This window comes from Zeus faber, assembly GCF_960531495.2.
Source record: "Zeus faber genome assembly, chromosome: 20".
Taxonomy (NCBI): Eukaryota; Metazoa; Chordata; class Actinopteri; order Zeiformes; family Zeidae; genus Zeus; species Zeus faber.
In genome coordinates this window covers 28,405,164-28,432,616 of record NC_137207.1, presented here as the reverse complement: position 1 = coordinate 28,432,616, position 27,453 = coordinate 28,405,164, and the positions used below count along the sequence as shown (strand labels likewise).

Here is a 27,453-nt window from a genome sequence, read left to right as displayed (position 1 = left end):
ACACTAAATTTTGCCACTGGGGGTGCACAAGCCAGTGCCTCATCAGTGCCGGTCCCAAGCCCAGATGAAAAGAGTGGGTTGCGTCAGGAAGGACATCCGGCGTAAAAACCATGCAAATCAAACATGCGGACAACAAATCTGATTTCCAAACCGGAACGGTGGAGGCCGATCAAAGTCAGTCATAAGACACAATACATGTGCCTGAATGGGAGGGAGGGCGGAGAAAAGCAAGGAGTGGAGGTGGAGAAGGCAGAGGAGTTCAAGTACTTGGGGTGGACCATCCAAAGCAGCGGAGAGTGCAGGAGAGAGGTGAAGAAGAGAGTACAGGTAGGGTGGAATGGGTGAAGAAGAGAGTACAGGCAGGGTGGAGCGGGTGGAGAAGAGTGTCCGGAGTGATCTGTGACAGAAGGGTTCCAGCCAGAGTGAAGGGGAAGGTGTACAGGACGGTAGTGAGAGCAGCCATGTTGTAGGGTTTAGAGGCGGTGGCACTGACTAAAAGGCAGGTGGATGAAGTGGAGGTGGCAGAGTTGAGGATGTGGAGGTTTTCATTGGGAGGGACAAGGATGGACAGGATTAAGAATGAGGACGTTAGAGGAACAGCTCAGGTTGGACAGTTTGGTGGAAAAGTGAGGAGAAGAGAAGAAGAAGAAGAAACAGTCTTTATTTGTCACACAACACAACACAACACACCACAACACAGAGAGAGGCCAGATTGAGATGGTTTGGACACATGTGGAGGAGAGATGAGAGTTACATTGGGAGGAGGCTGAGGGTGGAGCTGCCAGGCAAGAGGAAAAGAGGAAGCCAAAGAGAAGCTTGATGGAGGTGCTGACGGAGGACATGCAGGCGGGTGGTGTCAGGGAGGAAGAAGTGCAGAACACAAGGTGTTGGAGGCAGATGATCTGTTGTGGCCACCACTAACAGGAGCAGCTCAAAGATGAAGAAGATACTGTATTCACTATATATACCATATACACTCTATACACAATATATACTATATCCACTATATATACTATATACACTGTATACTCTCTCTATATATATATATATATATATATATATATATATATATATATATATATACTAAATATAGTATACAAACTATATATATTATATACACAATATATACTATATATACCAGGCACGCCCTCTTACTCTGAAATAACACAGGTCCTTGCTTATTGACCAATTCGCTTAACGACCTGGTCCTAGGAACGGAACTCAGTCGTTATGTGAGGAGTACGTGTGTGTGTGTGTGTGTGTGTATGTATATAACTCTGTCGTTAAGTGAGGTGTGTGTGTGTGTGTGTGTGTGCAAACAGACATATAACCTGGTCGTTAACTTAGGAGTACCTTTATATGTGAATTCTCTGTCTCTCTGTCTCCCCCCCCCCCCCCCCCCAGGCCCTGAGTATCTACCAGAGCCGGGACCTGATCACCGTTTACCAGGGAGAGCAGGAGGGACCCGACGACTTTGACACCGTCCTGCTCAAGGCCTTAGTGGGAGGTACCAGTACAGTACCAGGAGATCCCATGATACTACACAGTACACTTTCAGGATTTAGACCTAGCCCAGAACCCTCCTGTACACTGTATTGTTTGTGTATCTACCTGTGTGTGTACTTTGTGTGTACTAGCCAGTAAGCAGCGTGTATCCTGTGATGCCAGTCCATACACTGAGGAGCTGAAACTGGCTGTGACCTGGAACAGAGTGGACATCGCCAAGAGCGAGCTGTTCAACGGAGACATCCAGTGGAAGGTCCAAGCACTACCACTACTACTACTACTACTACTACTACTACTCATATCTTAACTACATCCAGTGGAAGGTCCAAGCACTACCACTACTACTACTACTACTACTACTACTACTCATATCTTAACTACATCCAGTGGAAGGTCCAAGCACTACCACTACTACTACTACTACTACTACTACTCATATCTTAACTACATCCAGTGGAAGGTCCAAGCACTACCACTACTACTACTACTACTACTACTACTACTCATATCTTAACTACATCCAGTGGAAGGTCCAAGCACCACTACTACTACTACTACTACTACTACTACTCATATCTTAACTACATCCAGTGGAAGGTCCAAGCACTACCACTACTACTACTACTACTACTACTACTACTCATATCTTAACTACATCCAGTGGAAGGTCCAAGCACTACCACTACTACTACTACTACTACTACTACTACTCATATCTTAACTACATCCAGTGGAAGGTCCAAGCACTACCACTACTACTACTACTACTACTACTACTCATATCTTAACTACATCCAGTGGAAGGTCCAAGCACTACCACTACTACTACTACTACTACTACTACTACTCATATCTTAACTACATCCAGTGGAAGGTCCAAGCACTACCACTACTACTACTACTACTACTACTACTACTCATATCTTAACTACATCCAGTGGAAGGTCCAAGCACTACCACTACTACTACTACTACTACTACTACTACTACTCATATCTTAACTACATCCAGTGGAAGGTCCAAGTACTACCGCTACTACTACTACTACTACTACTACTACTACTACTACTACTACTCATATCTTAATTACATCCAGTGGAAGGTCCAAGTACTACCGCTACTACTACTACTACTACTACTACTCATATCTTAACTACATCCAGTGGAAGGTCCAAGTACTACCGCTACTACTACTACTACTACTACTACTACTACTACTACTACTACTACTCATATCTTAATTACATCCAGTGGAAAGTCCAAGTACTACCACTACTACTACTACTACTACTACTACCACTACTACTACTACTACTACTACTACTACTACTACTACTACTACTCATATCTTAACTACATCCAGTGGAAGGTGCAAGTACTACCACTACTACTACTACTACTACTACTCATATCTTTACTACATCCAGTGGAAGGTCGAAGTACTACCACTACTACTACTACTCATATCTTAACTACATCCAGTGGAAGGTCCAAGTGCTACTACTACTACTACTAGTCATACCTTAACTACATCCAGTGGAAGCTCCAAGTACTACCACCACTACTATTACTACTACTACCACTCATATCTTAACTACATCCAGTGGAAGGTCCAAGTACTACCACTACTACTACTACTACTACTACTACTACTACCACTCATATCTGAACTACATGCAGTGGAAGGTCAGGCTACTACCACCACTACAACTACTACTACTAATAATAATATCTTAACTACATCCGGTGGAAGGTCAGGGTACTACTACTACTACTACTACTAGTCATACCTTAACTACATCCGGTGGAAGGTCAGGGTACTACTACTACTACTACTACTACTAGTCATACCTTAACTACATCCAGTGGAAGGTCAGGCTACTACCACTACTATTACTTCTACTACTACTAGTGATATCTTAACTACATCCAGTGGAAGGTCAGGGTACTACCACTACCTCTACTAATATCTTAACTACATCCAGTGGAAGGTCAGGGTACAACCACTACAACCACTTCTACTAGTAGTTATATCTTAGCTACATGCAGTGGAAGGTCAAGGTACTACCACTACTACTACTACTACTACTAATATCTTAACAGTGCAATACAGTATAAAAGTACTACTAGCCCTAGTCATACTAGCAGTACTTGTCTCCCTGCAGTACATGGACCTGGAGGACTCCATGACCGACGCCCTGGTGAACAACAAGCCCCAGTTCGTGCGTCTCTTCACGGAGAGCGGCCTGAACATCCTGGACTACCTGAGCTACGGTCGGCTGGAGCAGCTCTTCAGCTCCGTGGCCGAGGGCTCGCTGGCCTTCAGGCTGCTGCGGCGCCGCCTGCAGGAGCGCCAGGGAACTGCAGGCTCCACCCACTCGCTGGCCAACGCCCTGGACCCCTCCCCTGCCAAAGCGGCGGAGGCCGGGGTCCAGAGCGGCCCCGGCAAGACCTTCAGCCTGTTTGAAGTGAGAGGACAATGAAAGGTTTCTCACCCCAGTAAAAACATGTACTCAGCATGGATGTAGATTTTGGTAGATGACATGAAATTAGATCATAGTAGCGTGTATTCAAAAAGAGTACTGTAGAAAAGAGTAGGTTGGATAGGATTACATTATAGTTCTGTTCTCCATGTGACTGAGGAGCGCCCCCTACAGGTCTCTGGTAGATAGATCGGATGGTACGATGTGTCCACAGGTCTCTGGGGTACTGGAGCTGCTTATGGGGGACGTGTGTCAGCCGTTCTACTACTCTGCTCTTAACATGGAGGACGTCACCTCCAGGAGGAAGGCCCTGAAGGTGGAGCACTTCCGCACCATCTTCAATTACTGCCAAGTTCTTTAAATGTCATGATTAAACCAAACCTTAAATGGCCAATCCCTCTCCTCCTCTCAGAGGGCCAGTAAGTTCCTCCGGGGGGACTGCCCCTACAGGTCTCAGAGGTGTCTCTATCCATGGGCGTCGCTCTTCATTTGGGCTGTTCTGCAGAACCGCAGTGAGATGGCCGTCTTCTTCTGGGAAATGGTACGATCCCAAACCTTCCATACTGCAAGGTTATTATTATACGTGTGGTCTTTATTGTGACACACACACACACAGACATATACACACATACACACACATACACACACACACACACACACATACACACACATACCCACGCACACACACACACACAGGCTGTGAAATGCCTTTCCCACCTCTTCTTCTAACTGTTTGACCAGCGATGGAGTTGGAAGTTGGGCTGTATCGTGAGCTGCCCTCCGCTCGGGGCAGGTGGTCAAACGATGTCTGTTGTGCATGTTTTTGTTGGGGTTCTTATGATGTTAGGTGGAGGAAACCCCATGTGAGCACAGGGAGAACATGCAAACTCCACACAGAAAGGCCCCTAATCAGGAGATAACCCTCCAGAGCACGGTGCCAGCAGCGCCCCAGGACCTTCTTGCTGTGAGGCAGCACTGCAGTGCACCGTGCCACATGCATTAGCGTTAGACATTAATGGTTGCACAGTCGCCCTGGCCAATAGTGGGCAACCGGGCAACAATAATGGGAAACGGTACGATCCAAAATCCCAAAACCTCATGTACCAGTAGTGTCGTCAATAATGGTTTCCCAATTGCCCCGGGCAACCAGATTTGTGAACCATCTTGTGCGGCCTGGTTGCCTGTTTTCACTTTCCGTATGAAATAAAATAAAATAAGTGTATAGTCTGTTGCTATGTTTGAGAAACTGAAAACGTAATAATCGGGCTCCCCCTTCTCCCCCAGGCTGGAGAGTCGGTCCTCTCTGCTCTCTGTGGCTCCAAGCTCCTGAGGGAGATGTCCAAATTGGAGAGTGAGACGGAGACCAAAGTGTCCATGAAGGAACTGGCCCAGAGGTTCGAGAACCTGGCGCACGGTGAGACGTGCACCATCAGCAGGGCTGGAACCCTGTTGTGTTTGTTCTGACTTTTATCGTCATTTTTTTCTCCTTGGCATTTTTCTGGCTGAAAGTGTCTGGCGCGCGGCAGCCGTCAAACCCACGGATATGAGCGTCGGTGGAGCCGGGGAATTTCAGACATTTTGTGGTCCAAGTTTGATCCACATCGATCTATATTTGGAGAACTACGAGTAGTAGCATTACATACATGTATTTTGCCCTTCCATAGTAAGTCAAATTCCAAGTAGTTGTAGTCTACAATAAACGTTATATTTCATAGTCAAAGCCAGATTTTTTGTCATTAAAATATATGACTGTGTTCCATTACGGACAATTCATTTGGTTATATGTCATGTTGAATTGTAGTTAGTTCATCAAAGTATCCACATCGGTCTATATTTTGAGGGAGGAGTTGAGAGCGAAGGGATTGGCTCCTTCGTGTGCATTGGTTGCTTCGCACGGCAGCTGCAGGAACTTGGAAAACTGCAACTCGTAACTAACACGACCCACCTGGACCCTGTGAATTTCTCTATTAATTTTGTTGTTGTTGTTGTTCTAAGCAGTTCTTCTGCCCACGCTGCTCCTCAGATGTGCTGAGCTGCTGCTACCGGAGCAGTGAGAGCCGCTCCTTCACGCTGCTCATCAGGAAGTCTCCGGTGTGGGGCGGCGCCACCTGCCTGCAGATGGCCATGGCTGCAGACGCTCGCCTCTTCTTCAGCCACGACGGAGTGCAGGTGGGGGGCGGAGCTGCTCTGCGCTGCGTTCCAAATGTGTTTACTCCACCTTAAAGATGCCGGACTGTGGATTTGCTGTGCGCTGTATTAGAGTAGATTGGACTTATTTAAAAGAAAGTCTATTCCAGTGGATTCTATTATATTAGATTGGATTAAAACAGATCAGACTACTCCTATCTACTACTCCTACTTTACTACTAGAGTAGATTTGATTTGAGTAGAGTAGTAGTGGTGCTTTCCTACTTTGCTGCTACTTCCTTGCCCCCCTATTGATGACAATATACTGTACATCAACAGTACATAGAAAATATAATTTTTACATAATTTACTACTACTACTTTGTATCCTTCTCCTACACTACTACTTTACTACTCCTGCTACTGATTTTTGGTCTTACTACTACTCTACTACTCTGACTACCTTACTGCTCCTCCTCCTACTTTACTGCTCTACTACTCCTATCTACTACTTCTACGTTACTGCCCATACTCCTACTTTACTACTCCTACTCTACTACTCCTACTGTACTACGCCTATCTACTACTTCTACTTTACTACACTTACTCCTACTTTACTACCCCCACTTCTACTCTACTGCCCCTACTCGTACTCTACTACTCCTACTACTTTACCTCTCCCGATTTACCACTCCTCCTCCTCCTACCACTCCTACTCCTACTTTACCCCTCCTCCTCCCACCACTCCTACTCCTACTTTACTACTCCTCCTCCTACTCCTACCTCTCCTACTTTTCTACTACTCCTCCTACTACCACTCCTACTTCTCCACTACTACTGATTGGCATTTCACTGCATATACTGTAGTGTGTATGTATGAAAGTATGTATATGTATGTGACGAATAAACCTCTTGAATCTCATCCTACCACCACTCCTACTCCTACTTTACTACTCCTCCTCCTACTCCTACTTTACTATTCCTCCTCCTCCTACTACCACGCCTACTTCTGCTTTACTCCTCCTCCTCCTACTGCCACTCCTACTCCTACTTGACTACTCCTACTACTACTACTACTACTACTACCACTCCTACTCATACTTTACTACTACTCATCCTCCTCCAGTACCACTCCTACTCATACTTTACTACTACTCATCCTCCTCCAGTACCACTCCTACTCCAACTTGACTCCTCCTCCTCCCAGAGTGCTGACTGTGTTACTCCATCTCTGCCCAGACCCTGCTGTCCCAGATCTGGTGGGGCGACATGAGGAGGAGCACGGAGGTGTGGAAGCTGCTCCTCACCTTCTTCTGCCCGCTGCTGTGCTACACCCGTCTGATCTCCTTCAGGAAGGAGGAGGAGGAGGAGGAGCAGGAGGGGGAGGCGGGAGGGAGACGCAGCGAGGAGGAGGCGCTGGGCCGAGACAACAGCCTCTACGGGACCACGGTGTTCTCCTTCTCCGACATCAAACATGTGTAACCACACCCACGCCCGCACATCCATCACCATCAACTCCATGCTCACTCAAATCTCATTTAGATTCAGATTCATTGGATTAGAGTAGATTGTATATTTTCATACTTGGTTAAATCAGACATTTTGCTTTGAAGTTGAGTTATTTAATGCAGTGTCAGTTGAGTTTAATTCTGCAAATAGAAAACATTTTAACAGTGAAATCCACAGTTTATTTACTGTGATAGAATCAGTGTTTGATGGTGGTTTTCTTTTGTTCCAGTGAAGCTGATGCACGAGGCCTGAACAGCCCCAGGTCTGCTGCCCTGACAGGTGAGCTCATTAAAGTGGAAATCCATCACATTATTTTGTTGAAAAAGAATACCGTATTTGGTACTTTGTTTAGCTGGTACGTCATAAGAAATAGCCATTCATTCATGTCACATGACATGCCACTACAACACACACACACACACATACACACACACACACACACACACACACACACACACACACACGATGGATGGTTTGGATGGTGCTGGTGAAATGGTTTCTTTGCATTTAACCGTCCTGGCTTGTCCTTCCTCCGGGGGGCAGCGTTCAATGACGCCCGGGGACCTGGTTCCATATGTCCATCACTGGTCAGACCATGATGTGCATGTTCTGGGTGGGGGTCCGCACTGATGTTAGATGGAGGAAACCCCATGTGAGCACAGGGAGAACATGCAAACTCCACACAGAAAGGCTCCTATTTGGGAGATAACCCACCGGAGCACGGTGCCCACAGCGCCCCAGGCATCACACATATATATATATACATATACTACTCAGAAAAAAGTAGTGATATTCGGCTTTTGGCTGAAATTTCAGGATGAACCTAAAATGCACTATACAGGTGAACTTAATTTGACCTTCTCTAAACCTTTGAATGCACATGTCCAACTGTTCAATGTTTCAGTACTTTTTGCACAACTTGCTGTTCTCTAACAAGGAGCTGAATGGAAAAATTCACAACAGGTGTTTGATCCATGAATCCAGCAATACATGTCCTGGTTCAATTAGAGTTGGTATTTAAAGTCCTCTTCATCATGCTGTTCACATGTTGACATCATGAGACCAAGACACCTAACAACTGATCAACAGCACCTCGCCTTGCGAGGCTTCAAACAGGATGTTGTCAGAGGGAAGTGGCCACTGAGCTTAGAGTGTCACAGAGTGTCATCAGCAGGTTGCAACAGAGATACAGAGACTAGAAGAGTCACAGAAAGGCATTGAAGTGGACGTCCTTTGGCCACATCCCACACTGATGAGCGCTTCATTGTGAACAGTGCCCTGCGCAACCGCATGATGATGCCACTCAACTCCAGGCACATTGAAGGGAGGTGAGAGGCACCAAGTGTCACGTCAGACCATTCAAAACCGTTGACATCAGCGTGGTCTGCGTGCTAGACCACCTGCAAGGGTGCCTGACCACACCACCAGGCACAGGCATCATGGTCTTGCAGGGGCCAGGGAGCATTGACGCTGGACGAGGGACCAGGGGCCTCAGTGCTGTTCTCTGATGAAAGTCGATTCACGTTGAGCAGAGATGATGGAGACGTCAAGGAGAGCGCTACGCATCAGCCACTGTTGTCACCAGACGAGCCTTTGGTGGTGGTGGTGGTGTTACAGTGTGGGCAGGTGTGTCTAGTCAATACAGAACTGCCCTACACTTTGTGAATGGTACAGTGACAAGCCCATACTACCTGAATGACATCATTCATCCAGTCATTGTGCTCCTGCATGAACAACACATTTCATCTTCATGGACGACAACGCTCCAGCTCATGGAGGAGGCATCATTAGGGAACGGCTGCTGGAGACTGGGGCACCTCAAATGGAGTGGCCTGCACTTTCTCCAGACCTGAATCCCATAGAAAACCTCTGGGATCAGCTGAGTGGCCGTGTAGAGGCTCCTAACTCTGTGCCCCAGAACCTCAATGACCTGAGGGCCCCCTTCAAGAAGAGTGGGGGGCCAGGCCTCAGCAAACAATAAGTTGACTTGTGAACAGCATGAGACGTGGTTGTCAAGCTGTAACTGATGCTCAAGGGCACATGACAAGTTATTGAGACATTGACATTTGTTGTTGTGGTAAACTCACCACTGGTTAGCTTTTGTTTTAACTAATGTTTGAGATGAAGAAATCACCATTGTATCTTCTACTTAAATGCCCAACTTTCATCATATCACTGGAGCGTCAACTTTTTACATTTTCCATAAATTTTCCCCGAAAGCCAAATATCCAGAACTTTTTGTGAGTAGTGTGTGTGTGTGTGTGTGTGTGTGTGTGTGTGTGTGGTGTGTGTGTGTGTGTGTGTGTGTGTGTATGTGTATGTGTGTGTGTGTGTGTGTGTATATATGTGTGTGTGTGTGTGTGTGTATATATGTGTGTGTGTGTGTGTATATATATATATATATGTGTGTGTGTGTATATATGTGTATATATATATATGTGTATATATATATATGTGTATATATACTGTGTGTGTTTGTATGTGTGTGTGTGTGTGTGTGTGTGTATTTATTATTGGAATAATTCTGTCCCGTTCTGACCACCCCTCTCGCAGGGGTCCACCAGCCCCCGCCCCACCCCAAGCGTCCCTTTGTGGTTTCAAGATGGCGGCAGTTCTGGTTTGCGCCGGTCACCGCCTTCCTGGGCAATGTGCTGATGTACTTCCTGTTCCTGCTGCTGTTCGCCTACGTGCTGCTGGTAGACTTCCAGGCTCCGCCCCCTGGTGGCCCGGCGGTGTCGGAGCTGGTGCTCTACTTCTGGGTGTTCACCATCGTGTGCGAGGAGATCCGCGAGGTGCGTGACCCGGCTCATACCAGCCGCCGCCGCATGGTTCTGGTGCCGCCCACTGCGCACTCACATGTTTGGTTGAACTGGCGTTGACTATTTGATGGTAAAACCTTGATTTCCCTGCAGGGACTGATTAAATCTGATCTTTAGGGCTAAAAGTGTCTGGAACACGGCAACGCAGTACGCACAGACATGGTTAAGGTGTCGTTAGAACCCGGGACGTTTCAGTCTTGTCGTTCGAGTTTGATCAATATCGATATACGCTTTGAGCTGGAATTAGTGAAAAACTGTTGTAATTTTACTGGAAGTAGAAGAGCGTCGAACGTTGGCTGATTTGATTTGTTTGAGGTGCGGGGCACTTTGTGACATCATCATCCGAAGTTATAGAAGTCCAAGCTTCCTCTCTCTAAACTCATTCACATCACATCCAGCCACAGGACAACCGGACGCTGCGTTTAATGGAAACTCGGAAAAATGTAACTCGTGCTGCGTTACACAAAACCCCGAAAACTACAATCGTTCACTGAAGGCGTTTTTGCAGGAAGTTCTAAAAACCTTTGGAGGAAGCGTCCCTTTCATCCAGGAATGATTGTAATTGTTAAAACACTGTTTTTGAGGGATATTTAAACTAAAGACACAAGAGGAACATCCAGTGATGTAAGTGCAATATGATGTGTTTTAGGAAACCCTGGAAACCTGTAAAATGTACCTAACACGACTAAATTGGACCTTGTGTATTGTTGCCTGCAGCTATATTTATTATTATTATTATTATTATTATGCTTATTATCATTATTATAATTGTTATGCTTATTATCATTATTATAATTGTTATTATTGTTATGCTTATTATTATTGTTATTATTATTATTGTTATTATTATTATTAATTATTATTATTATTATTGTTGTTGTTGTTGTTATTATTATTGTTATTATTATTATTGTTATGCTTATTGTTATTATTATTGTTGTTGTTATGCTTATTATTATTGTTGTTGTTATGCTTATTATTATTATTATTATTATTGTCGTTGTTATGCTTATTATCATTATTATAATTGTTATTATTATTGTTATGCTTATTATTATTGTTATTATATTGTTATTATTATTATTTTTATTATTATTATTGTTATTATTATTATTGTTATGCTTATTGTTATTATTATTATTGTTGTTATGCTTATTATTATCATTGTTATTGTTATGCTTATTATTATTAGTGTAGTTCTTCTTCTTCTTCTTCTTCTTATTATTATTATTGTCTCTATTTTTAACGTCCTCCAGACCTTCCTGGTGGGAAGCTTGACTCTTCGTCAGAGGATAAGGGTCTACACGCAGGACGTGTGGAACAAGTGCGACCTCGCCGCCATCATCCTCTTCATCATCGGACTCACCTGCAGGTACATGGTTTTATCAGGTAAAGGGATAACGTGCAGCCAGCCGGTCATTTTCTTAAAACAGCCCGACCGGCAGATGGGGTCTGGTATCAGGGTGTTATTCAGAGATAACGACCCTCTGGATGCACGTTATCCTACTCATTACACGGCTGCCAAACAACTTCTCCCTACATTAGACTGAACTGTCATTAATGTTAAATTTCACATTAGTGTTGCTGGTGAAATGAGACGCTGAACGGCACGTTGGCGTCCGTCCAGCTTCTATGTAGCATCACAAGATGGCAGCACTAACTAGCATTAGCATTAGCATGTGAGCGTGTAAGAGTGATGGGAGGGACATGAAACCAGGAGAATAAGTGAAGTGGACGCCCATGGCAACAGCAGCTTTGTTAACACATCAGAATCCAGCATCCCATAATAATTATTAGGGCTGCCCCCGGCTAAAGACTGTCCTATTCTACTTTAAGTTCAAGCCATTAGTCGACTAATCGCTGCACGTTTATGATATAAATTTAATTTTTTCAATAAATGTTTTTGGGGCATCAGAAAATGGTTTCAGTTACCGGGCTGAGAAACAGTGTTAAAACAAACGTTGTTCACACACTTAACTTCCATCTAAAAGGGAAATGAGTCCTAGGAACATCCCTGTTCCCGATGTGTCGGAACAACCAATTATTGGGAGGAGGCTGAACATTTATGTTCATATTAGTTTCAAATTAAAAGCCCTCTAGAGTTTCATACACCCGTGTAGAGGGCTTTTAATTTGAAACTCCAGCAATACAGGTGTGAGGTTCATGTTACATTTACATTTTACATTTAGTCATTTAGCAGACGCTTTTATCCAAAGCGACTTACAAGGGAGAATAACATTCAGCTACATTGCGACAGAGATTAGTGTAATAACATTGGTGTAACAATAAATACTGCAAGGTGGTGCTAAGTAATTGTAGGTTAGGACAGGAGGTACTCACTGAAGAGCTGGGTCTTCAGGTGCTTCTTAAAGACAGAGAGGGAGGTCCCCGCTCTGGTCATTTTTGGCAGCTTGTTCCACCAACGTGGAACTACAAATGAGAATAACCTGGATTGCTGTGGCTGTATGGCCGGCAGAGCCAGGCCACGCTCATTTGACGAGCGCAGCATCCGGGGGGCAACATGTGCTCTTACAAGAGCATTTAAGTAGGTGGGAGCATTCCCAGCAATCACTCTGTAGGCCAGCATAAGAGACTTGAACTTGATGCGGGCGGCTACAGGTAACCAGTGGAGCTCCATGAGCAGCGGAGTGACATGTGCCCTCTTTGGCTGGTTGAACACCAGTCGCGCCGCCGCATTCTGTATCATCTGTAGTGGCTTCACCGCACAGGCCGGCAAGCCTGTTAAGAGGGCGTTGCAGTAGTCGAGACGGGACATCACCAAGGTTTGTACCAGCAGTTGAGTGGCATATTGGGTCAGGTACGGCCTGACTTTTCGGATGTTGAGTAGTGCGAAGCGGCAGGACCGGGAGACAGCGGCAACATGGTCCGAGAATGTCAGTTGGTCATCAATAATGACACCAAGATTCCTTGCAGCCTTGGTAGGAACAAGAGATAGAGAGTCAATTTTAATATCAATGTTGTGATAAATACCTTGTTTGGCCGGGAAGACCAGCAGTTCCGTTTTCGCCAGATTTAGTTGAAGATGATAATCCTTCATCCATGTGGATATGTCAGCGAGACAATCCGAGATCCGCGTCGAGACAGTAGGGTCATCGGGCGGGAAGGACAGATAGAGTTGAGTATCATCTGCATAGCAGTGATATGAAAAGCCATGTGAGCGGATGATCGGGCCCAGTGAGGTGGTGTATATGGCAAAGAGGAGGGGTCCTAGCACCGAGCTTTGGGGCACCCCTGTGGTGAGGTGGTGAGGCACAGACAGCTGGCCTCGCCATGTCACACTGAACGAGCGCCCAGTGAGGTAAGATTCGAACCAGGAAAGTGCACTGCCCGTTATGCCCATGCTTGAGAGTATGGACAGGAGTATGCAATGATTGACAGTGTCAAAAGCAGCTGATAAGTCTAGCAGAATGAGAACCAAGGATTTGGCAGCAGCTCTAGCAGGAGAAGACAGGTTGTGAGTAAGTTGTTTAGTGAATTGGCTGCTGATGGCTGCCACTTTGTTAGTAAAAAAGGAGGCAAGGCAGTCAGCAGTGAGGTTAGTAGCTGGAGGAGGTGGTGGAGGGTAAAGCAGAGACTTGAAGGTGGTGAATAACTTACGTGTGTCTGTGGCACCGTTGATCCTATCGTTGAAGAAGGCCTTCTTGGCAGCAGTGATGCTGGAGGAGAAGGAGGACAGCAGTGTCTGGGAGCTTGCAAGATCCTCAATTGTTTTGGATTTGTGCCATTTCTTCTCGGCTGCTCTGAGGTCAGTGCGCGTTGTCCGGAGGGTGTCAGTCAGCCAAGGGTGCGACTGGGTTGAATGAGCAGGTCTGGTGGATAGTGAACACAGGCTATCCAGACATGAGCTCAAGGTGGAGCAGAGGGAGTCAGTGGCATCATTAACCTGCAGAGAGGAGAAAGTGCCGTGGGGCGGTAGAGAAGAGGAGAGCACAGAGGAGAAGTGGGTGGGAGACAAGTTGCGGAAATTGCTGCGGATAGTAACCATGGGTGGGGAGGTGGGGGGTTGTTTTGGTAGCTGGACATTGAAGTGGATGAAGAAGTGGTCAGAGAGATGAAGAGGAGTGACCCATAGGTTGTCGGTGGTACAGCTCCGAGCAAGAATGAGATCAAGCTCTTTGCCAGCCTTGTGAGTCGGTGGAGTCGGGATCTGTCTTAGGTCGTACGTCGAACCAAAGACAGGAAGTCAGCCGAGCTCGCACTGTCCAAGTGGATGTTCATGTCTCCGAGGACGAGCATGGGACACTCATCCTCAGGAATTGATGACAGCAGGGTGTCAAGCTCATGTAGGAAGTCACCTAGTTGTCCTGGTGGACGGTAGATGACGACCACATAGGCTTTCACCAAGACGGCGTGATATTCAAAGGAGGCAAAGTTGTTTAAAGGCAGCAGTGGATTAAATTTCCATGTGTTGGAAATTAGCAGGCCAGTCCCACCGCCACGGCCAGATGGTCTGGATGTGTGGGAGAATGAGTAGTTAGTGGAGAGTGCAGCCGGGGTTGCGCTATCTTCCGGTTTAATCCATGTCTCAGTGAGAGCGAGGAGCTCCAAGGAAAGGTGGTTGGCATGACCAGAAATGAAGTCTGCCTTGTTAACTGCAGATCGACAATTCCACAAGCCAACAGAGAAGGAGGTCTTTGCAGAAGATGTTTGCTGCAGAGACCTGAGGTTACCCGGATTGCATCGGCGTATGGTATAACAAGGCTTTCTGGGTGACCTTGAAGTTGTAGGGATGCGGTAGTAGCACATTTTGTATGGAGTGAGAGAAAGAAGGCAGGTTTGCCTTGTTCAGTGTCCTTGCTTCGGTTGACGTGCAGAGGTAGACGTGCGTCTTCACACGAGAGCGACTACAAATGGGCCAACGCTTGAAGCTAACGCTTCAAGGGCAGGAGCATAAATAGGTGATAGAATACAGCTGCTCGTGTGATTAGGGTTGCACCTGGCTAAGAGCACGCCCACATAAGAGAGGACTTACCTGAATAGGGGGTGTGTCTGGAACACAAGCTTGTTGGCAGATCAGCAAATAGCAGTGAAATGTGCAGAGTCAATCCAGTAGTCCAAGTTGCAAAACTACAATACGAGCAGTGATACACTACACAGCAACCTCAGCACTAGAGCTCGACTCAGAGTTAGTTTGTAGTGCAGGGTATTTATCCCTGTCCAGCGGAAGGAGGACACGCCCAGAAAGTTAGACAAAGGGTTTACTGATTAGAGGGAGTTGCTTGGCTCACACCCTTGCTGATGGCTGAGCAGTTAGCAGCAGATATGCCGGTACCACCCTTAACCAGCTAGGACAAAGTAAGTGCCAAATAAGACTGAACCAGCAATAATAACAAGAAAAAACAACAGCAAAGGACAACAACAAACGACAACAATAAAACAGATTTAGTCAGTACTGCACTTCTATTTGACGTGCAGAGGTAGACGTGCGTCTTTACACAGAGCGTCTTCACACGAGAGCGACTACAAATGGGCCAACGCTTGAAGCTAACGCTTCAAGGGCAGGACCATAAATAGGTGATAGAATACAGCTGCTCGTGTGATTAGGGTTGCACCTGGCTAAGAGCACGCCCACATAAGAGAGGACTTACCTGAATAGGGGGTGTGTCTGGAACACAAGCTTGTTGGCAGATCAGCAAATAGCAGTGAAATGTACAGAGTCAATCCAGTAGTCCAAGTTGCAATACTACAATACGAGCAGTGATACACTACACAGCAACCTCAGCACTAGAGCTCGACTCTTGGCAAGGCACAGGTCGCCAATGGAGTTTTTTTTTCTTGTTTGTTTTTTTTTTTGTTTCTTTTTACTGCGACCGAACAACCAATGAAAAGCTCGGTCGACCAAGACTCTTCTCGTCGACCTAAGACTATTGTCATGTTTGGTCGTCTATTTGGGGGCATCCCATAATAATAATAATAATATATATAATAATAATACCGTTGTGTTTCCAGGATGTTCCGGGACTCATACGACTTTGGCCGTGCAATGCTCTGTGTGGACTACATGGTCTTCACCGTCCGGCTCATCCACATCTTTGCGATCCATCGGCAGCTGGGACCCAAGATCATCATCGTGGGCAAGATGGTGGGCAACGCCCTCACAGCTTTATTTAAACTGAGAACTTTACAAAACAACATGGCCGACATTTAGGGACACGGACCTGTCGTGTGACCAGAGTGAAGCACATCAATGAAGGACGTGTTCTTCTTCCTCTTCTTCTTGGGGGCGTGGCTCATCCCTCCATCCCTTCTCTCTCTCTCTCTCTCTCTCTCTCTCCAGATGAAGGACGTGTTCTTCTTCCTCTTCTTCTTGGGGGCGTGGCTCATCCCTCCATCCCTTCTCTCTCTCTCTCTCTCCAGATGAAGGACGTGTTCTTCTTCCTCTTCTTCTTGGGGGCGTGGCTCATCCCTCCATCCCTTCTCTCTCTCTCTCTCTCCAGATGAAGGACGTGTTCTTCTTCCTCTTCTTCTTGGGGGCGTGGCTCATCCCTCCATCCCTTCTCTCTCTCTCTCTCTCTCTCTCTCTCCAGATGAAGGACGTGTTCTTCTTCCTCTTCTTCTTGGGGGCGTGGCTCATCCCTCCATCCCTTCTCTCTCTCTCTCTCTCCAGATGAAGGACGTGTTCTTCTTCCTCTTCTTCTTGGGGGTGTGGCTCATCCCTCCATCCCTTCTCTCTCTCTCTCTCTCTCTCTCTCTCTCTCTCCAGATGAAGGACGTGTTCTTCTTCCTCTTCTTCTTGGGGGTGTGGCTCATCCCTTCTCTCTCTCTCTCTCTCTCTCTCTCTCTCTCTCTCTCTCTCTCCAGATGAAGGACGTGTTCTTCTTCCTCTTCTTCTTGGGGGCGTGGCTCATCCCTCCATCCCTTCTCTCTCTCTCTCTCTCTCTCTCTCTCTCTCTCTCTCCAGATGAAGGACGTGTTCTTCTTCCTCTTCTTCTTGGGGGCGTGGCTCATCCCTCCATCCCTTCTCTCTCTCTCTCTCTCTCTCTCTCTCTCTCTCTCTCTCCAGATGAAGGACGTGTTCTTCTTCCTCTTCTTCTTGGGGGTGTGGCTCATCCCTTCTCTCTCTCTCTCTCTCTCTCTCTCTCTCTCTCTCTCTCTCTCCAGATGAAGGACGTGTTCTTCTTCCTCTTCTTCTTGGGGGTGTGGCTCATGGCGTATGGTGTTGCCAACCAGGCCTTGATCTACTCGTACGACCCGCGTCCCGACCGCATCTTCCGCCGCGTCTTCTACCGCCCGTACCTGCACATCTTCGGCCAGATACCGGTGGAGGAGATAGACGGTGTGTTGATGTTATTTATATGTGTGTTTATATTTAATTATACATATATTTTATGTATGTTTATTATTTTTTTATTACATATATTATTAAATTTGATTTAGATGTACAGATTGTTATTATTTAGAGATTTTAGTGATTCATATTTTTTATATGTTGTCTCCTCGACAGCAAATCAGCCCTGAAGTGGAGATTTTAAATAATACACTTCATTCATGTCATGAGGGGAGATACATTTGTAAAACAATGTGTTAAAGAAATGTGGTGGTGTATGTGTGAACACCTTCAGTCCAGCGCTCAACATCCTCTTTTTGCACATTTTTCTGAAGCCTGGGGCGACCTGGCTGCCGTTGAGCTGGTGTCTTGTCCTCTTCCTCGTCCTCCTCTTCCTGCTCCGCCTCCTCCGCCTCCTCCGCCTCCTCCGCCCTGCAGGTGCATAGGCCGCTCGTCCTCAGAGTCGTCAGGAGGCTGGTTCGGCACCTCCGTCGTCTGTTTCTTCCTTTCCCTGCAGCACAATGCTTCTCTGCATGACCGACATGAACAATAAAGATGGAAGAAGGAGTGTAACGCTCTGATCACCTCTGTGAGCTCCAAGGAAACACCTTCCAGCTTCTGGACCAGTGGGAACCAGTGAAACTGCACTTTGAGCCGAAATGTTCAAGTTATGTGTCTCCCCAATATGTGCAGCCTGGTTTGAGAAACCACAAGTGAAACTAAAATGAGAGGCCGTCTGTTCTGCAGAGCCTCCTGCTGGCTGTCCTCAAGTACAATCCTCTGTTTATTAATAAACATTGTAATAAACTCGGGCGGTAGCTCAGCTCATTCACTGACGTGAAGGACGTTCCATCCTGGAACCGTAATCTCCTTGAAGACCAGACACTGGGCTGTAAGGTCTCCAGCACCAGGGGGCGGTGCCTTCTCCGTGGAGCAGATTTCAGGATGACAGCAGAGGGTACGAGGTTTAGCCTGCACAGCGTGCACACCAGCAGTGAAAACACCATCCGTCACCTCCAGCTGCAGGCCCCTGGGCGCTCTGATGACACCATGAATATTTATCAAAACCTTTCATCTGGAGGAGAACACGGCGTGTTCACGCTGGACGTCAGCAACCTGACGCTGCAAACACCACCTCCTCCTCGGCAGTGACTCCACCTGGGGCCTGAGAAAGAAGCCTGCTGGGGAAAATGTCTGACCGGCCGTGCCTAAAACAGGGTTATGACCTTTCTTTTGGCTGCCGGCGTTGGCTTGGGTCAGGACGGGCGGTGTTGGCGTCGTCTCCGGCGTCTTTGGCGTCGTCCTCATCTCCGTCTCCGGCGTCGTCTCCGTCTCCGTCATCTCCGTCTCCGTCGTCGTCTCCGTCATTGTCGTTGTCGCCGTCTCCGTCGTCGTCGTTGTTGTCGTCGTCTCCGTCGTTGTCGTCGTCGACTCCATCTCCGTCTCTGTCGTCGTCATCGTTTCCGTCGTTATTGTCGTAGACTCCGTCTCCGTCTCCGCCGTCGTCTCAGTCTCTGTCGTCGTCGTCGTCGTCGTCTCCGTCGTCGTCGTTGTCGCCGTCTCCGTCGTCGTCGTTGTTGTCGTCGTCTCCGTCGTTGTCGTCGTCGACTCCATCTCCGTCTCTGTCGTCGTCATCGTTTCCGTCGTTATTGTCGTAGACTCCGTCTCCGTCTCCGCCGTCGTCTCAGTCTCCGTCGTCGTCGTCGTCGTCGTCGTCGTCTCCGTCTCCGTCGTCGTCGTCGTCGTCGTCGTCGTCTCCGTCTCCGTCGTCGTCGTCGTCTCCGTCGTCGTCCTCATCTTTGCGCCCCTCGAGCGGCGCTCGGAGCTCCGCAGGGGACGCCCGGCAGAGGACCTTGGTGGGCGATGTCTGCTGACGTGACTTTTCAGGATCACTTTTCCCAAACTGCAGCTCAGCAGCTTCCTGCCTTGAGTTCCATTCATATGTTTGGACATTATTTCATTTCATTTTCTTTTTATAATGCCAACAAGGTTGATTGATTTTATACGAACAAAAAATCGAATTCAATGTTTGTGACTGTAAAAGTGACTTGAATATTTTTGGATATATCTCTGACATTGTGTGTTCCCAGTGGGGAAGGACTGGGACATGAGCTGCACCTCCAACCTGACGGAGATAGAGGGCGGCGCCGAGCCCTGCAGGAGCCAGTATGGCAACTGGCTGGTGGTGGTTCTACTGGTGGTGTACCTGCTGGTCACCAACATCCTGCTGATCAACCTGCTGATCGCCATGTTCAGGTAGGACCTGTCTGTCTGCCTACCCGTCTGTCTGCTCACAGAATACTATCTGTCCCTCCAGATGTGGAACTGTCTGTTTCTCTACACAGAAAGCTCTAGGCAGAAAATTCTCTTTTACAAATGCTCCCTCCACCCTCCAGCTCCACCTTCTCCAAGGTGCAGGAGAACAGTGATGTGTACTGGAAGTTCCAGCGCTACAACCTAATTGTGGAGTACCACACCCGGCCCTCGCTCGCCCCACCCTTCATCATCCTCTCTCACCTCCACCTCTTCATCAAAAGGCACATTAGGAAGATCCCCTCTGTCAAGGTGCACCACTTTGGTGTGTAGAACACACACACACACACAGACACACACAGACACACACATACACACACACACACACACACACACACAGACAGACAGACAGACAGACAGACGTCTGTCTGTGTCTGTCTGTCTGTAAGAAGCAGCAGGTAGCTGAGCGTAGGGCAGAGCAGGAGAAGTAGTTGGTATGAGGTGATGATCAACATGTGGTTCTCAGCCCTGAAGCTGCACGGCAGAGCAGCCAACAGGCTGATGACCTGGGAGTCCATCCAGAAGGAAAACTTCCTGACGGAGCAAAGTAAGATCCAGAGAGGGAGCGACTCTGAGAGGCTGAAGAGGATGTCTGTCAAGTTAGTACCTAATTACTGCATGATACTGCATGGTACTGCATGATTTTTTTTACATTACCAATTACATTGCATTGATCAGACGCTTTTATCCAAAGCTACTTACAATTATTCAAACACCGACGGACGCAGCCATCAGGAGCAATGAGGGGTTAAGTGTCTTGCTCAAGGACACTACAGCATGCTATCAGGAGGAGCCTGGGATCCAACCAGCAACCTTTAGATGACTAGACCACCAGCTCTACCTCCTGAGCTACCATCCCCTGCATGATACTGCATGATACTGCATGATACTGCATGATACTGCATGATACTACATGATAGTACCTTATTACTGCAGGATACTGCATAATACTGCATGATACTGCATGATACTGCATGATACAGCATGATACTACATGATAGTACCTTATTACTGCAGGATAGTGCATGATACTGCAGGATCCTGCATGATAGTACCTTATTATTGCATGATACTACATGATACTACATGATAGTACATGATACTACATGATAGTACCTTATTATTGCATGATACTACATGATATTACATGAAAGTACATTATTACTGCATGATACTACATGATACTATGTGATACTACATGAAACTACATGATAGTACCTTATTACTGCACGATACTACATGATACTACATGATAGTACCTTATTACTGCATGAAAATACATGATAGTACCTTATTACTGCATGATACTACATGATACTACATGATAGTACCTTCTTACTGCATAATACTACATGATACTTCATGATAGTACCTTATTACTGTATGATACTACATGATACTATATTATAGTACCTTATTACTGCATGATACTACATGATACTACATGATGCTACATGATAGTACCTTATTACTACATAAAAAAAATAATACAATTTTATTTGTATAGCACATTTCATACAAGGATTGCAGCGCAAAGTGCTTCACATCAGTAGTTTAAAAACAATAGGCAAGTGGCAAGTGCAGTTATTATGGAAGACAGTTAGAAATATAAAAACAATAAAAACAGTAAGAGCAATAATCAACATTGTATCCAATCCTGGTGTTCTGATAGGTTACTTTGAGTTATCATAATCTAGTTGCACAGCAGACATGAACATACTAATTTATCGTATTAGATCCTAGTGTTCTAATAGGTTACTTTTGGTTATCATGATCTGGTTTCATACATATACAAACATATTTATTTGCATCATATCAGAGCCTAGTGCTTTGATAGGTTACTTCATTTACCATGATTTTCATTACACAACATACAGGAGGAGTAAGGGGAGAAAGAATAATGATTAAGAAAATAAATGTAAAGTTTGGTAGTATTAAAAGTATTAAAAGTGCACATCGGAGATGTGTCAGATCATAGTGCAAGGATGGGGTAGTGAGTGAAATGCTTTGGTGAAGCGATATGTTTTAAGCTGCCTTTTGAATATATCCAATGTGTTTGCTTCCCTGATATTTGTGGTTAGTGTATTCCATAGTTTTGGGGCATATTTAACAAAGGCTGCATCCCCAATCAATTTTTTACTGCTTCTATTGATCTCTAATAGCCCTGAGTCAGATGAGCGGAGTGTTCTGGCTGGTGTGTAATTTGTTAGTGAGTTTGCAATGTAGCTAGGTCCTTGTCCATTTATGGCTTTGTATGTGAGTAGCAGGACCTTAAAATCAATTCTTAAAGTTATGGGTAGCCAGTGAAGGGTGGCTAGAACTGGGGTAATGTGCTCTCGCCTCTTTGTTTTGGTTAGTAATCTAGCCGCAGAGCTTTGGATAAGTTGGAGTCTGCCAGTCGTTTTCTTTGGTAAGCCGGTGAAAAGGGCATTGCAGTAGTCTAGTCGGCTGGATATAAATGTATGGTATTTATGTATGGTCGTACCTTTGCCATGTTCCTGAGGTGGAAGAAAGCTGTTTTGGTCACTTTGTTCGTATGCGAGTTGAAATTTAGGTCTGAGTCGAGGGTGACACCGAGACTGGTTACCTCAGGTTTGGTCCAGGAAGTTAGGCTTCCTAGGTTTTTTGTTAGTGTCTCTCTTTTTGATTTGGGACCAATAAAAGGAACTTCAGTTTTGTCTTCATTTAATTTGAGGAAATTTGTATTCATCCATTTATTTATTGCCAGCAGGCAGCTTGTAATGGATGTTGTTGCTGTTGTATCGTTTGGTTCGGTGGATGTGTACAGTTGTGTGTCGTCTGCATAGCTATGGAAGTCTACATTGTATTTTCTAATGATGTCACCAAGTGGTAGCATATAGAGAGAGAAAAGCAGGGGGCCCACGCAGCTCCCTTGTGCAACTCCGTAACAGCTTTCGTATTTCTCTGATACATTGCTTCCCAGACTAACGTAGAACTTCCTCCCTCTGATATATGTCTTGAGCCAATTTAAGACACAGCCGGAGAAACCAATATGTTTTTCAAGTCGATTTATTAGGATGTCGTGTTCGATGGTATCAAAGGCCGCACTAAGATCCAAAAGGATGAGGATAGACACTTTATTTGCATCCGAGTTTGTTCTGAGATCGCTGATTAATTTTGTAAGGGCAGTTTCAGTACTGTGATGTCTTCTGAAACCCGACTGAAAGTTTTCTAGTATTTTATTTTCATTTAGAAATTAGTTTAATTGGATTGAGACTATCTTTTCTAGTACTTTGCTAATGAATGGAAGATTTGATATTGGCCTATAATTTGCTAGTGTGTTGTAGTCCAGGTTAGGTTTCTTTAGTTTAGGCTTTACTACGGCTGTTTTGAAGCTGTCTGGGAAGACACCAGTTGTAAGGGACGTGTTTATGATGTCCAGTACCGGGCTTGAGATGCTATCAAATAATTGCCTGAAGAACGTTGTGGGTATGGGATCGACATCTGATGTGGTTGATTTGCTTTGACTGTTTTGCGTAATTCACCCATTGTGATGCAAGTGAACTTACTCATGGTTATATTGCAGGGCCTGTCAGTATCTGTAACAGCTCCACTGCTAGAGATATTAGCTCTGATCGAAATTATCTTGTTCTTGAAGAACTGAGCCAATTCTTCACATTTATCGGTTGACGATAGTGGGGGGGCGGGGACAGTGTTTAGAAGCTGATCGATAGTGGTGAAGAGAACTCTGGAGTTTCCAGCATTGTTTGTAATGATATTAGAGAAGTATGTTTTTCTGGCTAGGCGAATGGTCCTGTTATACTTAGTTAGTGCATTTTTGTAGATCTGGTGATGAATGGTGGATTTTCTTTTTCTCCATTTTCTCTCTGCTGCGCCGAATGTTCTTTTTCCTTCACTGACATTTTTCATTTTCAGCCATGGGGATGTTTTGTCTGACAACTTCTTTATTTTGGGTTTTCAGTGGGGCTACCGAATCTAACACAGATGATAGGGCGTCATTGAGATTGTCCACCATTTAATTAAGGGAGCATTCCTGATTTGGCTTATATAGACTGAATTCTTCTGTGAAGTTTTCTACAGCTTTGTCATCTAGATATCTTTTTTGGGTTAGGAGTTGTTTGTTGGGTTTGTTATGTTGGTTGCGATGGTTAGCTCAAAGAAAATACAGAGGTGATCTGAAAGTGGTAGATCTGTAACTGAGACATTATTTAAGTTTAGGCCAATTGTTACATTACATTACATTGATTAGACGCTTTTATCCAAAGCCACTTACAATTATTCAAACAGCGACGGACGCAGCCATCAGGAGCAATGAGGGGTTAAGTGTCTTGCTCAAGGACACTACAGCATGCTAGCAGGAGGAGCCTGGGATCCAACCAGCAACCTTTACATCACTAGACCACCAGCTCTACCGCCTGAGCTACTGTCCCCGCTCTTGTTATCACTAGGTCTAGTGTGTTTCCTTTCCGGTGAGTTGAATCGGTTATGTGTTGAGTTAGATCGAAGCTGTCTAGAAGATTTAGAAGCTAAATAGTTCGGGGGTCTGTTGTTTTATTGACGTGGATGTTAAGGTCACCGTTTAGGACTATTTTATCATATCTGGTGACACATAGTGATAGTAGTTCAGACATTTCCTGTATAAATATTGGTGAATGCTTGGGATATTATGACGAAGAGTATTTGTTCTGTTGTGAGCTCGATGGCAAGATATTCAATTGCTGTGAAATTGCCCATCTCAATGAGTTTGAATTGCAGTTTAGACGAGAAAATAGCTGCGACTCCTCCTCCTTTTTTAGATTTCCTAGATACTTGGTGAAAGTTATAGTTTGGTGGGCATGCTTCTATCATTGTTGTTGTATCATCGTTTAACCAGGTTTCCGTTAGGCATAAGGAGTCTAAGCTATTGTCCTTAATCAGTTCATTAACTAGAAAGGATTTGTTATTTAATGATCTAATATTAAGGAGGGCCAGTTTCAGATGCTGGGCATTTTGAGATGGAGCAGGAGGAGATGCTTTTGTAGTAGAGATATGTACTGTTTTAAGACTTCTAGGACGCTTTTCATGAATTTTGTAGTTGTAATCATGCATTTTACCCTGCCATTTGCTATTTATGATGACTGGTATGGTTGATGAAATAGCATGGCGACTGTCCTATGATAGTACATGATAGTACCTTGTTACTACATGATACTACATGATACTACCTTATTACTACATGATATCACATGATACTACATGATAGTACCGTATTACTACATGCTTACTACTAAATTATACTACCTTATTACTACATCATTGCTACATAATAATACCTTATTATTACATAATTACTACATTATAGTACCTTATTACTACATCATTACTATATAATACGATAGTACCTTGTAACTGTACTAGGGTATAACCGTCTTATTACTACATGGTTACTACATGATACTACCTTGTAACTGTACTAGGGTATAACCATCTTGTTACTACATGATACTACCTTGTAACTGTACTAGGGTATAACCGTCTTATTACTAGATGGTTACTACATGATAGTACCTTGTAGCTGTACTAGGGTATAACCGTCTTGTTACTAGATGGTTACTACATGATAGTACCTTGTAACTGTACTAGGGTACAACCATCTTGTTACTACATGATAGTACCTTGTAACTGTACTAGGGTATAACCGTCTTGATACTACATGATAGTACCTTGTAACTGTACTAGGGTATAACCGTCTTATTACTAGATGGTTACTACATGATAGTACCTTGTAACTGTACTAGGGTATAACCGTCTTGTTACTAGATGGTTACTACATGATAGTACCTTGTAACTGTACTAGGGTATAACCGTCTTATTACTAGATGGTTACTACATGATACTACCTTGTAACTGTACTAGGGTATAACCGTCTTGATACTACATGATAGTACCTTGTAACTGTACTAGGGTATAACCATCTTATTACTACATGATAGTACCTTGTTACTGTACTAGGGTATAACCGTCTTGTTACTACATGATAGTACCTTGTAACTGTACTAGGGTATAACCGTCTTGTTACTAGATGGTTACTACATGATAGTACCTTGTAACTGTACTAGGGTATAACCGTCTTATTACTAGATGGTTACTACATGAGTACCTTGTAACTGTCTCTCAGAGTGGACACGGTGATCAAACAGCTCAGTGGAAGCCCAGACTACGACCACAGACTAAGGACGCTGGAGAGCGAGGTGAGGGTCGGTGGTTCGATATCCTGGAGCGAGCCGCTGTCACTGCAGGGTTGTGGGTTCTGTTCCTGTGAGCAAGGCACTAACAGGGTTGTGGGTTCTATTCCCTGCAGATGGAGTACTGCTCTGCTGCGCTGAGCTGGATTGTGGATTCCTTGGCCCAGAGCACCCTGGTCAAACCCCCTCGCCCCCCCCCCACCTTCAGAGGTGAGGGGGGGGTCTTGTTGATCACTGCTGGATGTTATTGATCCCTGCCACTTGTTACTGATGACTGCTGGGTGTTATTGATCGCCGCTGGACGTTATTCATCTTATTGATCTCATTGATCACTGTGGATCCTATGGATCACTGAACTGTTTGAGAGGCTCTCAGGAATGTCTAACTGGAGTTATTCAGTATCTGTTGTGACTTCTCAGGTGTTCCACAGGGTTCCATTCTGGACCCCTTTCTGTTTTCTTGAAACATTCTTCCTCTTGTACAGATTATCAGCATTTTAAGGTGCTTATTACAATGCTGTGCAGGTGACACACAGTTATATCCTATGGTTAACCCCTCATGAAGTGGACACGCTACAGAGTATGTTACTCAATTGTTCATACTCCATTTAGGACCTATGGAAAACAACTTGTTGCAGTTAAACGCTGAATAAAATAGATTTTTGGACCGAAATGTATAATCCCACAGATTAAGCAGTACATTGTCTCCGTTCCCCTCCGGTTAATAAGTGGATAACTTACTTAATTTTCTCTCTCTCCCTCTCTTCCATCAGATTCCTTTGCTGGCTCGTCTACCTTGACCTGAAGCGGTTGTTCATGCCCTGCCTCCAGGTTTTTCGCAATCTCGTTCAAAACTTGAACAAGGAAAATACATAAACATGATAGAATGTAAAAAAGCCATGGACTGTATTTCTACTGTGTTTTTATGAATTTCTATCTGGGATCAGTTTGAATTGATTTCATCTTGTTTACTGTTTTTACTACAGAAGCTGTTTTCAACCATCGCTAAATAATTGATTTAAAAATATAATTTTTTCCTGAAGAAATTAACTGTTTCCATAGCAATCAGTGATAATAATGTCATATTTTACCCAATAAATGATGTTTTATAAATTGCTTTCTTACTGGACTCATTAACTGGTTCCACTGCAACTGATGTTCCAATGAATTAGAAGAAGAAGACGAAGAATGTTTCATCGTCACG

General features: G+C 45.1%; 1 protein-coding gene across 1 annotated transcript in view; it reads left to right on the top strand.

Annotated features, from left to right (window-relative positions):
* LOC307246069 (transient receptor potential cation channel subfamily M member 4-like) overlaps window positions 1–27,334 on the top strand; it is a 36,233-nt gene extending 8,899 nt beyond the window's left edge. The window contains exons 9-27 of the mRNA XM_080021866.1: window positions 1,405–1,507; window positions 1,638–1,759; window positions 3,672–3,974; window positions 4,204–4,305; window positions 4,402–4,530; window positions 5,274–5,403; window positions 6,013–6,158; window positions 7,355–7,593; window positions 7,854–7,903; window positions 10,178–10,416; window positions 11,700–11,815; window positions 16,414–16,546; window positions 17,566–17,740; window positions 19,822–19,987; window positions 20,128–20,309; window positions 20,511–20,643; window positions 26,184–26,256; window positions 26,367–26,460; window positions 27,023–27,334. Coding sequence (XP_079877992.1) covers window positions 1,405–1,507; window positions 1,638–1,759; window positions 3,672–3,974; window positions 4,204–4,305; window positions 4,402–4,530; window positions 5,274–5,403; window positions 6,013–6,158; window positions 7,355–7,593; window positions 7,854–7,903; window positions 10,178–10,416; window positions 11,700–11,815; window positions 16,414–16,546; window positions 17,566–17,740; window positions 19,822–19,987; window positions 20,128–20,309; window positions 20,511–20,643; window positions 26,184–26,256; window positions 26,367–26,460; window positions 27,023–27,054 — 2,667 coding nt within the window. The 3' untranslated portion in view covers window positions 27,055–27,334. The remainder of the gene's footprint in view (window positions 1–1,404; window positions 1,508–1,637; window positions 1,760–3,671; window positions 3,975–4,203; window positions 4,306–4,401; window positions 4,531–5,273; window positions 5,404–6,012; window positions 6,159–7,354; window positions 7,594–7,853; window positions 7,904–10,177; window positions 10,417–11,699; window positions 11,816–16,413; window positions 16,547–17,565; window positions 17,741–19,821; window positions 19,988–20,127; window positions 20,310–20,510; window positions 20,644–26,183; window positions 26,257–26,366; window positions 26,461–27,022) is intronic.
* Window positions 27,335–27,453: the final 119 nt, after the last annotated feature.